The sequence below is a fragment of the Carcharhinus amblyrhynchos genome, chromosome 35, assembly GCF_965287045.1.
Source record: "Carcharhinus amblyrhynchos chromosome 35, sCarAmb.v2.hapA, whole genome shotgun sequence".
Taxonomy (NCBI): Eukaryota; Metazoa; Chordata; class Chondrichthyes; order Carcharhiniformes; family Carcharhinidae; genus Carcharhinus; species Carcharhinus amblyrhynchos.
The window spans coordinates 5954551-5967486 of NC_137358.1; the positions used below are offsets into that span (position 1 = coordinate 5954551).

At 47.7% G+C, this 12936-nt stretch overlaps 1 protein-coding gene across 1 annotated transcript in view; it reads left to right on the forward strand.

Annotated features, from left to right (window-relative positions):
* Window positions 1-76: 76 nt before the first annotated feature.
* aldh16a1 (aldehyde dehydrogenase 16 family, member A1) overlaps window positions 77-12936 on the forward strand; it is a 70013-nt gene continuing 57153 nt past the window's right edge. Inside the window, exons 1-3 of the mRNA XM_080217583.1 lie at window positions 77-200; window positions 7638-7740; window positions 8734-8860. Of these exons, the coding sequence (XP_080073709.1) occupies window positions 105-200; window positions 7638-7740; window positions 8734-8860 (326 nt within the window). The 5' untranslated portion in view covers window positions 77-104. The remainder of the gene's footprint in view (window positions 201-7637; window positions 7741-8733; window positions 8861-12936) is intronic.

Below are 12936 nucleotides of genomic sequence, written 5' to 3' on the forward strand. Positions count from 1 at the left end.
TGTGTCGCGGGTGACTGACCAGCCGCCCTCCTATTTTCCGGCGGGTGTGGCCCTGGGTGATTGACAGCGGCTCACCCCGCCCCCTCAGGCTGTGGAAAGGTGTCATGGCGGCCGGTGCTGCTGTACAGAAGCCTAGTGTCAGCGACATATTTAGCAGCATGAGCTATGGACCCGCTCCAGAGACCCCAAGCAACGCCCAGGTGAGGAATAGCTCACTCTCCCCCTTCTGTTTGCAGTGAAAAAGGAAGAAAAACTGCATTCCAGAAAGTTCCCAGTGAACTTTGCCCTGGTTCTGGCTGTCAGGTTCAAATGGACTTTCTGTAGAAGGGAAGGAGCATTAAATTTGCAAATTCCCCCCTAAACAAAACTTTATTTTCCTTCCTACGTGTCCTGAGGGAGATAGGTGTTGCTGCATTGTGAGTGTACAACCTCCTTGGTATTTACTTGGTTCAACTGGAGTTTGATTTATTTTTGTCGCGTGTATTAACATACAGTGAAAAGTATTGTTTCTTGAGTGCTATAGAGACAAAGCACACCCTTCATAGAGAAGGAAAGGAGAGGGTGCAGAATGTAGTGTTACAGTCATAGTTAGGGTGTAGAGGAAGATCGTAATATAAGGTAGGTTAAAAGTCTGATAGCAGCAGGGAATAAGCTTTTCCTGAGTCGGTTGGTACGTGACGTCAGACTTTTGTATTTCTTTCCTGACGGAAGAAGGTGGAAGAGAGAATGTCCGGGCTCTGTGGAGTCCATAATTATACTGGCTGCTTTTTTTGATTTGATTTGTTGTTGTCGCATGTATTAACATACAGTGAAAAGTATTGTTTCTTGCATGTTATACAGACAAGTATACTGTTCAGAAAGAAGGAAAGAATACGGTGCACAATGTAATGTTACAGTCATGGCTAGGGTGTAGAGAAAGATCAACTTAGTGCAAGGAAGGTCCATTCAAAAGTCTGACAGCAGCAGGAAAGAAACTGTTCTTGAGTTGGTTGGTACGTGACCTTAGACTTTTGTATCTTTTTCCCATTGGAGGAAGGTGGAAGAGAGAATGTTCGGGTTGCGTGAGTCCTTAATTATGCCGGCTGCTTTTCCTGAGGCAGAGGGAAGTGTAGTCAGAGTCAGTGGATGGGAGGCTGGTTGGGTGAAGTTCACAACCCTTTGTATTTTCTTGTGGTCTTGGGCAGAGCAGGAGCCAAACTAAGCTGTGATACAACCAGAAAGGATGTTTTTTATGGTGCATCTGTAAAAGTTGATGAGAGTCACAGCCAACATACCAAATTTCCTTAGCTTCCTGAGGAAGTAGGACCTTATATAATTTAGTGCAAGATAGGTCCTTTCAAAAGTCTGATGGTAGTAGGAAAGAAGCTGTCCTTTGATTTGATTAATTATTGTTACATGTATTGGGATACAGTGAAAAGTATTGTTTTTTGCATATCAAGACAAAACATGCCATTTTGTGGAGAAGAAAGGAGAGTGCAGAATATGGTGTTACAGTCATAGCTAGGGTGTAGAGAAAGGTTAGCTTAAAATAAGGTGGGTCCATTCAAAAGTCTGATGACAGCAAGGAAGAAGCTGTTCTTGAGTCAGTTGGTATGTGACCTCAGACTTGGTATCTTTCTTCCCGACGGAAGAAGGTGGAAGAGAGATTGTCCGGGGTGCGTGGAATGCTTGATTATGTTGGCTGCTTGGCTGAGGCAGTGGTAAGTGTAGACGGAGTCAGTGGATGGGAGGCTGGTTTGTATGATAGACTGGGATTGAGTTGGAAGATTGAATAAAGTTTATTTATTAGTGTCACATGTAGGCTTACGTTGTTGTTGTTCGCCCATCGACATCAATGAGCACCTCAACGCTATTAGTCATTTTGAGGCTGGTTGCGGTGTGTCCAAAGATGACTGATCAGGCCAATTCGGGCATGGAATGTCCTGGCACATATTGGACAGACTTGTGTAGGCACTGTAGTTGTTGCGCTGGTGGCTCTGGACTTGCACAGTTCGGGCTTAAGTTGTGCTTCAGCAATACATCTTGCTTTGTAAGCTTGGCAGCCTTTGTGGATGAGGCAGCGCAAGGTAGGGCAGTTTTGTGCCAGCGTTTCCCAGGTGGTCGTGTCTGTGTCAAGCACCTTCAGGGAGGGCTTGAGTGTGTCTTTGAAACGTTTCTTCTGCCCTCCATGCGAGTGTCTTCCAGCAGTGAGTTCCTCAAAAAGGAGCTGCTTGTGTATGTGCTGGTCTGACATGACCTGCTCACCGGGTCTGCGCGCTTATCAGCAGTGTGTAGACCGATGGTAGACTTGCTCTAGAGAGAACTTCAGTGTCTGGTACTTTGTCTTGCCATCTGATGCGTAATATTCTGCAAAGACAAGTCACGTGGAAGTGATTGGGCTGTCTTGCATGCCTTCAGTACATAGTCCACGTTTCACAGGCATACAGGAGGGTAGTGATTTTAACAGTAGACCTTCAGTTTTGTTGCTGGGCTGATTCCTCAACGTTCCCACACAGTGGAGCGCAGTCTACCGAAAGCAGAACTTGCCTTTGCTATTCTGCAGTTAACTTCTGTATCAATAGTCACTGCTTGGGAGAGGTTGCTGCCAGGATAAGTGAACTGGTCCACTGCCTGTAGTTTCTGTCTTTTTATTGTGATTATGGGTTCTGTGTATGGTGCATGAGGAGAAGGCTGGTGCATGTCTCCGGTCCTTTTAATATTGATGGTGAGTCCAAAGTTGTCACAAGCCATGGAAAATTTGTCCATACTGATTTGCATTTATGGCTCTGAGTCAGTATACAAGCGCAGTCATCGACAAAGAGGAAGTCTCTCAGAACAGCCTCTTTCACTTTGGTAATAGCTTGAAGTCTCAGGTTGAAGAGCTTCCCATCCACTCTGTACTTGAGGCTGATTCCAGCAACACTGTCCTGGAAGGCATCATTCAGCATGGCAGTAAACATCATGCTGAGCAGTGTGGGTACGAGCACACAGCCCTGTTTGATGCCATTGGTGACTGAGAATGCCTCAGAGGATTCTCCGCCATCCAGTACTCTGGCCATCATGGAACTGGCGTACCATCTGAATGAATTTTGGGATGGGGTGGGGGTAGCCGAACTTTGACGTGATCCTCCACAGGTCTTGTCGGCTTAGTGTCGAAGGCTTTCGCGAGGCCAACAAAGGTTGTGTGGAGCTTGCACTTCTGCTCCTGACACTTCTGAAGTTGGCATGCGGCAAAAATCATGTCAATAGTCCCGCAACATTTGTAGAAGCCACAAGGTGACACCACTCACCATTGGCACTTGGAACGTGCGCATGCTTTTGGACAACCCTACAGCAGACAGACCAGAGAGAAGAACAGCCTTAGTTGCCAGAGAGCTTGCAAGGTACAACATTGGCATTGCAGCCCTGAGACTTGCCTACATTGGTCAGTTGACTGAAACTGGAGGTGGATACACTTTTTCTGGAGCGGTCGTGGCAGCGATGAGCATCGTGATGCTGGAGTTGGATTCATCATAAGGAGTCACCTTGTTCGGAAACTTGCTAGTCTGCCCAAGAGTGTGAACGACCAGCTTATGACATTACAGCTTCCGCTACACAAGTAACTTGTCATCTGTGGCAGTTTGGGATGAGCTCGTTGACTAGGAGAGTATTAAGACAGGCATTGAAGTGGGCAAAGCACTGACAACTGCAGTGGCCTCTTTCCTTTTCTAGGAACGGTGTGGTTTGTCTGTGCGGTGCGCGAGAAACAATACTTTTCACTGTTATCCGCAATTCATGTGACAATAACATCAAATCAAACAGCAAATTTAAACAGGATCAGTTTGGAAGAATTCCAGAAGACCAAAATTACTTATCATTAAAACTCATTTTCCTGAATTGCTTGGTCTACAGTGGTTTGGTTAAGTTCGCTCCAAGATCTTTCCAGTCTTTGGCCAGAAGGAGGCAGACTATTGAATGCCCATTCTTGGTGTGTCTTATCAACACTTGTCATTTTAATTGGTTAATAAGTAAAATGGTCACAAGATGATGAGAGAACTGGTGATGCACCAGATTCGATTCAATTATCTGAAGCACAAGGAAGCATTTCACTGGGAATAAATGGAGGCATTGTGGCACAGCGGGTGGCACAGTGGTTAGCACTGCTGCCTCACAGCACCGTGAGCTGGGATCGATTCCCAGTTTGGATCACTCTGTGTGGAGTTTGCATGTTCTCCCCGTGTCTGCATTGGTTTCCTCCGGGTGCTCCGGTTTCCTCCCACAGTCCAAAGATGTGCAGGTTAGGTAGATTGGCCATGCTAAATTACCCCTTAGTGTCCCAGGATGCGCAAGCTAGGTGGATTGGCTATGCTAAATTGCTCCTTAGTGTCTTGGGGATTAGTGGGGTAAAATATGTGGGGATAGGCCCTGGATATGTTTGTTGTTGGTGCAGAGTCGATGAACCGAATGGTGCCTCTCAGCACCATAGGGATTCTGTGATTCCTCCTGACATCCTTATTCCAAAACTTTGAGAGACCACAGACTTGCTAAGTATATATCACCTCGAGTTGAACGAGAGATTTCAGAAATCGGAAGCACAAAGGGACTCGGGGTCCGAGCTCAGGATTCTCTTAAGGTTAGCTTGCAGGTTGAATTGGTTGTTAGGAAGACAAATGCAATGTTAGCATTCATTTTGAGCGGATGAATACAAAAGCAGCATGGACGTGGAGCGACATGGTGGCATAGCGGATAGCACTGCTGCTTCTCAGCGCCGTGGAATCAGGTTCTATTCCCGGCTTGGGTCACTGTCTGCGTGGAGTCTGCACGTTCTTCCCATGTCTGTGTGGGTTTCCTCCCACATCCCAAAGATGTGTGGGTTAGGTGGATTGGCCATGCTAAATTGTCCCTGGGTGGCAGGGGACTAGTGAGGGTAAATGCATGGGGTTATGGGGATAGAGCCTGGGTGGGATTGTGGTCAGTACAGACAGGGACACTAACCCCACAGAACCAGACCTCCAAATCACCTTGTATCTCAGGGTAGATTTTGGGTTGGTTTGCTGCCACTTTCCTACATAATGCTCTCACCCAGTCTGAGAAGAAAATCTACCAAATAAAACTTGGACTGTTAGGTGCCGCCTTCTGTGTTTACTGCAGGTTCTGACTCTGATCTGAGTGCTGATGCAGATCACTAGAAGTCAACCCCTGAGCGGATTAAGATCTTGTGATCTGGTAGAAGCAGCTTATTAGACAATGATAACCATTGTGTTAGCTTTACTGTTCCAAATCAAGGGGCAGCACTTTGAGTTTTGAGTTGGGATTCTGAAGGCAGGGTCAAACGGGGGTCACCATCCTCCTATGCATCGAAACAGTCAGATTGCAGTGCTTTTCCCAGACTTGGCCAGTTAGTTGCGGAGCACGTGCGGAGGGGGGTGGGAGCGCTTGCAGGGGGGGGGGGGTGCACGTGCACATGTGGAGGGTGGATGGGGATATGCATGCTGGGGATGTGGGTGGGGGCGCGCAGGGGGTGGTTGGTGGGTACGCGGATGCGTCGGGGTGGCTGGGTGCACGGGGTTGGGTGTGCGCGCGGGGGTGGGAGGCGCATGTGTTTGGTGGGGAGGGGAGGGGGACAATTGACCTCAATGGAGCATTTACCAGATTGAATTGGCTACCCATCTGCATAGATCTTCTTGCCCAATCACCTCTGTGTTCCCCCGATGTGCGGTAGGAATCCTGCCTGAATTCCCGGCCCTTTGTTTAAAAATAGCAATCCTCAGTCTTGTATCTGTTTGTTAAACTCTTTATATTCCATTGCTATGATACTCCTGGTATAACACTGACGCTGTAATTCATTGGCACCAGCTTCTGAGACCGTAAACATTGCAGTGCATTATGAGCAGGAGCAAGCTATTTGCCCCCGAGCCCACTCTGCCATTTGTTCGGACTGTGCCCTTCACTTTCCTGTCCACCCTTTGACTCCCTTGGCAGTTAAGAATCTATCTAATTCAACCTTAAAGATATTCAGTGACCCTGCTTCCCCGGGGCAGCACGGTGGCACAGTGGTTAACACTGCTGTGGATGATGTGGATATGCCGGCATTGGACTGGGGTAAACACAGTAAAAAGTCTGGCCACACCAGGTTTCAGTCCAACCGATTTATTTTCATAAATTGGTTGGACTGAAACCTGGTGTTGTCAGACATTTTACTGTGTAACACTGCTGCCTCAGAGCGCTAGGGACCCTGGGTTCAATTCTGGCCTCGGGTCACTATCTGTGTGGAGTTTGCATGTTCTCCTTGTGTCTGCATGAGTTTTCTCCAGTTGTTCCAGTTTCCTCCCACAGTCTGAAAGATATGCAGGTTAGGTGGATTGGCCGTGCTAAATTGTCCCATCGTGTCAGGGGGATTACCTAGTGTAAATGCATGGGGTTATGGGGATAGGGCCTGAGTGGGATTGTGGTCGGTGCACGCTTGATGGGCTGAATGGACTCCTCCTACACTATAGGAATTCTATGATTCTTGAGTGAAGATCAGTTAAATGGAAGAGTGGGCTCAGAGGGCTGAATTGCCCTAGTTCCTATGGTCGTTAGTTGTCAAGCACTTGGGTCCATTCTGAGGTTGCAAAAGATGCTCTATAAATGCAAGTCTTTTTTCCAGCAATTGTAGTTCCTAACTCTGTGCTTGTAAACGAGAAAATGTTAGTTCTTTACGGCGTGTAAAGAAAACATTCTAATGTGGCTCTGCAAATGCACCCCATTAAAACCTGAATCCTCATTTCTGCCTAGTGCTGGGGTCGGAGGATCTTACAGCGAGGTAGAAGAGTGAAACCCCCCCGACCCGCTGGATAAATCTTGCCAGGAAGTCATAGAATAGAATCCCTAGAGTGCTGGAGGAGGCCATTCAGCCTGTACTGACAATGCTACCCAGACCCTATCCTTGCAACTCCACGCACATTCACCCTGCTAATCCCTTGACGCTAAGGGACAATTTAGCACGGCCAATCCACCTAACCCACACCTCCGGAAACCCACGCAGACACAAGGGAGAACGTGCAAACTCCACACAGGCAGTGACCCAAGGCCAGAAACAAACCTGGGTCCCTGGCGTTGTGAGGCAGCAGTGCTAACCGCTGTGCCACTATCTGGGCATTGCTTGTCAATCTTAAAGTTTTAATAAAGTTTATTTATTAGTGTTGTAGGTAGGCTTACATTAACAGTGCAACGAAGTTACTGTGAAAATCCCCTAGTCGCCACACTCCGGTGCTTGTTCGGCTACAATGAGGGAGAATTTAGCATGGATAAATTGCTCTTGAAAAGCTGGATAAAGGGCTGTGGAGTGGAGTTGGTTTGCACTGCTGCCTCTCAGTGCCAGGGACCCAGGTTTGATTCCAGCCTCGGAACCAGCATGTCTTTCGGACTGTAGGAGGCACCCGGAGGAAACCCACGCAGAGATGGGGAGAACGTGCACAGAATCAGTGACCCAAGCCGGGAATCAAACCCGGATCCCCTAGTGCTGTGAGGCAGCAGTGCGAAGCACTGTGTCACCCTGCTGCCCGTGACCACTTGGTTGAGCACAGCTGATGGCTCTGTACCTATATTCTAGCAGGATTTGGTATCTGATGTCAAGAAGGGTAGGTTGTTCAGTGAAGGGAAGGCAAAGGTCTTTTCATTAAGTTTCTCTCTGCCAGGCCTGGCTGGACCATCACAAGCGATCTTTCGGACATTTCATTGGTGGAAAATGGGTGAAGCCTGAAGATCGAAAGTTCTCCATGTCAAAGAACCCTGCTACTGGTAAGGAGCGCTGGTCTTTTCCAAATAGAAGCTTAACGCAGCTTCTCCCTGGCACTGCCATCTTCTCCTCTCACTGGAAGTTATGAAAACAGTTGGTATCGCTTGCTGCCCTCCCTTTCCTCATCCTGTTAGTTTGGCCATGCCTCAGGGTTGCAGTAAGTTATGGGTCAGGCCCCATCTGCTGTAGGATTTCTTTGCTTCCCAACACCACTCACGTTTCCACAGTTCACCCCACCCTGGTATTGTGCACTGAATCATAGAATCCCTACAGTGCAGAAGAGGCCATTCAGCCCCTCAAGTTTGCACCAACCCTCTGAAGGGGAATCTTACCTACGCCCTCTTCCCTATCCCTTGCACATCTTTCGACACTAAGGGGCAATTTAGCACGGCCAATCCAAATAATCTACATACCTTTGGACACTAATGGGCAATTTAGCATGGCAAACCCACCTAACCTGCACATCTTTAGATACTAAGGGGCAATTTAGCATGGCCAATCCAACTAACCTACACATCTTGAGACACTAAGGGGCAATTTAGCATGGTCAATCCGCCTATCTAATGTTTAAGAGGCATCTGGATGGGTACATGAATAGGGAGGCAATAGAGGAATTCAGACCAAATAAGGGCAGACGGTTCTTTTTTTAGTTTGGTTAGGGCATCATGATTAGTTCAGGCTTGGAGGGCTGAATGGCCTATTCCTGTGCTGTACTTTTCTTTGTTCTGGGGGGAAAGAAAAGAAAATGCCTCGTTTCTAAGTTTCTAACCTGTACATCCTGGGACACTAAGGGACAATTTAGCACGGCCAATCCACCTAACCTGCCCATGTTTGGACTGCAGGAGTAAACCGGAGCACCCGGAGGAAACCCATGCAGACACACAGAGAGAATGTGCAGACTCCACACAGACAGACGCCCTCACCCTGTTACTGTTCCCATACCCAGCTGAGGAAACCGCTTTGATTGAAAGTGCCTTGTTTGTATTTTTCCAAAGGGGAATGTCTGGCCAGCACCATCGAGGGCGAGGAGGCCGAAGTGGACCTCGCGGTTAAAGTTGCAAAGAAGGCCTTTGAGTCTTGGAGCAAGTTGCCGTGTCACGTGAGAGCGAGGCACCTGTACAGGTACTGTGTGATGCCGTGTGTCTCAGTAAATAACTAAATCACGGAATCGGGTTGGACTCTATCTAAGTTGATTGGGTTGCAAATTCCCCTTGCCCCTTCACTGAAACGACGGAGGTCGGGGGTGGTGGAACCTGATAGAAACCTACAAGATTATGAGGGGCATCAACAGAGTGGAAGAGTCAATTAACAGGGGGGGCATAGGTTTAAGGTACGAGGGACAAGCTTTTAAGGAGATGTACGAGGCAAGTTTTTTTACACAGAGGGTAGTGGGTGTCTGGAACTTGCTGCCGAGTGAGATAATGCAAGCAGATACAATGCTGAGTTTTAAGGGGTGTCTTGACAAAAACATGAATAGGATGGGAATAGAGGGATAGGGTCCCCGGAAGGGTGGGGGATTTTAGTTCAGTCAGGCAGCATGGGTCAGTGCAGGTTTGAAGGGCTGAAGGGCCTGTTCTTGTGCTGTAATTTTCTTTGCCCTAATGACAGGAGTGCTGTTTAAAATGAATTTGGACAGTCCCATAATGACCGTGGAGTGCAATTGATGCTAAATTCTGCTGCAAATTTGGGTCACACCCTTGTACAGTGGTTAGCGCTGTTGCCTCACAGTGCGAGGGACCCGGGATTGATTCCCAGCTTGGGTCAGTGTGTGGAGTCTGCACATTCTTCCCGTGTCTGTGTGGGTTTCCTGTGGGTGTTCCAGTTTCCTCCCACAGTCCAAAGATGTGGGTGCATTCACCATGCTAAAATTGCCCCTGAATACCAGAGGGACTAAATGCAAGAAATGCATGGGGCTGGGCCTAGGTGGGATTGTGATCGATGCGGACTTGATGGGTTGAATGGCCTCCTGCACTGTAGGGATTCTATGAAATGAAGCTCTGGACCTGAGCAGCAGTGGATGTTATCAAGATGTTTATTCAGATATAAAAGTGCTGCCCTTAACAGCAATTAATACCACTACACCACTGCCTGCCCAAAGTCTCTTAGCCACTTGGGTCACACGGTGGCTCAGTGGTTAGTACTGCTGTCTCACAGCACCAGGGACCAGGGTTTGATTCCTGGCTTGGGTCACTGTCGGTGCTGAGTTTGCACATTCTCCCCGTGTCTGCATGGGTTCCCTCCAGGTGCTCTGATTTCCTCCCACAGTCCAAAAATCGTGCTGTTTAGCTGCATTCTTCCTCAGTGTACCCCAACAGGAATGTGGCCACCAGGGGAATTTCACAGTAACTTCATTGCAGTGTTAATGTAAACCTTACTTATGACCATTAAATGATGAACTTTAAAGTTAAGCTCCCTCAGCTTAAAATAGTGTTTCTGCTCTATTTTCCTGAGCTTGCTTTTGGCAGTGATTTAATCTTGCTGGTTGGATAGGAAGAATCAATCTCGGTGCTCAGGTCATTTTTATGAAGTCCCTATCGTACAGCTGGCCTTCAATCCTGGGTGAATAGTGAGCCAAAATCAATCTCATCCATTAACTGGAGGTACCAGCTGACAGGTGGAGTGGTGTTGGACATATATTGTAGTTTGCCACAATGAGAAGCTGGAGAGCATCCAGGTAGGTTGTTGGTTCTGATTATTCATCGAGCTAAAGTACTGGCTGCACTTCTGGTCTCTTGGCAGGATAACACCATCATAGGCCTATCCAACAGTTACAGTTAAGTCGCAGCTACATTTTTGGCACCTACCCTGCTGCATTTGATCAGAGCTCCTGTCATAACCTGACAGATCCCCAGGAATGTGGGGATGTTGGGGGTGGGTGTATATATTGGGTTACCAATCCCTCAAGAATTAGTGACGTAAGGAACAGGAACAGAGATAAACCATTGGGCCCCCAGGCCTTCTTCCAACTAGGCCGCTGCCTAGACTAGTGGCTGAGGGGTACGGTGACAGGGAGATTACTCATTTCAAGTAAAATTTATTCAAGTAGGCTGACATTAAAGGGTGGCACGACGGCACAGTGAGTTCGATTCCCAGCTTGGGTCACCATCTGTGCGGAGTCTGCACATCCTCCCCGCACGGCTGTGTGGGTTTCCTCCGGATGCTCCGGTTTCCTCCCATAGTCCAAAAATGTGCGGGTTAGGTGGATTGGCCATGCTAAAATTGCCCCTTAATGTCAGGAGGACTAGCTAGGGTAAATGCATGGGGTTATGGGGATAGCCCTGATTGGGATCGTGGTCAATGCATACTTGTATTTGATGGACGTTGTGTTGAATAAATGGAAACAGTGGAGTAAGTCATCCACTGTAATGAGTGTTTGTAAATACACTGTAGTCTGCATTGGGATACCTTTGAACTTGTATAACGTTTAAAATGATACTTGAAACTTGTACGTCTGATATGCTCGGTGTAAGTTTACAAGATGTAAATGTTAAATTTAAACTTTTTAACAGATTGTGGTCGGTGCACACTCGATGGGCTGAATGGCCTCCTTTTGCACTTAAGGGTTCTATGATAATACAGAAGTGGATATCACTTTTTTTTTGTTCATGAGATGTAGTCACTGCTGGTTCGGCCAGCATTTGTTGTCCATTCCTGGTGGCCCCTTGAGAAGGTTGTGGGTTTTTTTTAATTCATTTGTGGGACCTGGGAATCACTGGTTGGCCAGCATTTACTGCCTGTCCCTTGGAGGGCAACTGAGAGTCAACCACATTGCTGTGGCTCTGGAGTCGCGTGTAGGCCAGACCGGGTAAGAGTGGCAGATTTCCTTCCCTAAGGGACATTAGTGAACCATCTTCTTGAAGCACTGAGGTGTAGGCACACCCACAGTGCTGTTAGGGAGGGAATTCCGTGCGTCTTGACCCAAAGACAGTGAAGGAACGCCGATTATATTTCCAAGTCAGGATGTCGTGCAGTAAGGAGGGGAACTTGCGGGTGGTGGCGTTCCCATGCAACTGCACCCCCTTGTCCTTCTCGGTGGTAGAGGTCGCAGGCTCTGAAGGTGTTGATGAAGGAACTTTGGTGAGTTGCTGTTGTGCATCTTGTAGATGGTACACATGCTGCCTGTCAGTGGTGGAGGGAGTGAACGTTTGCAGATGTGGTGCCAATCAAGCGGGGCTGCTTTGTCCTGGATGGTGTCGAGCTTCTTGAATGTTGTTGGAGCTGCACCCATCCAGGCGATTGGGGAGTATTCCACAACATTCCGAGTGTGTACCTTGTAAGTAAACAGGCTTAGCTAGTCAGTTCTTCTCCTCGGAACCAATTGGAGAAGCATGTTTAAAATCATGAAGCGTTCAGAGTAAATAATGTTTTTCCAGAAGCTGCAGGATTAATCATCAAAAATTACAGGGAAAAGAGCTACAGGTGACAAGAGGAGAAAAGCTTTTTGATGCATTGAATGGTTGACCTTTGGAATGTGCTCCTGATAGGGTGGTGGAAATAGATCTAATAGTTGCTTTCAAAAGGTGATTGTATATGCACTGAGTGAGAGAGAAATTGCAGTAAAATGATGAAAGGGCAGGGTAGAGGGACTAACTGGAAGAAGAGCTCAGGTGGACTGAATGGGCTGAATGGCCTCCTATTCTGCACTATCCTTTGTTGCAATAAAAGATATAATGTCTAGAATAGTTGACACATTCTTTAGGAGTCATTACTTGTCGCATCCATTTGTTTGCAGTTTTGATTTGCAGAATGAGGCTGCAGTGTCCATTTTAGTGCCAAAATAATTGGCTTCTACCATTTGAGATTATAGAATGGTAGAATCCTTCAGTGCAGAAGGAGGCCATTTGGCCCATCGAGTCTGCACCGACCGCAATCCCAACCAAGGCCCTATCCCCATAACCCCATGCATTTACCCTAGCTAGTTCCCCTGACAGTAAGGGACAATTTAGTATGGCCAATCCGCCTAACCTGCACATCTTTTGGACTGTGGGAGGAAACCGGAGCACCCGGAGGAATCCCACGCAGACACGGGGAGAAGCTGCAGACTCCACAAAGACAGTGACTCAGGCCACGATTTGAACCCGGGTCCCTGGTGCTGTGAGGCAGCAGTGCTAACCACCGTACCGCTGTGCCACTCGAATTTGCAGCAGAATTTAGCATCAATTGCACTCTGTGGTCATTATGAGACTGTCCAAATCCCC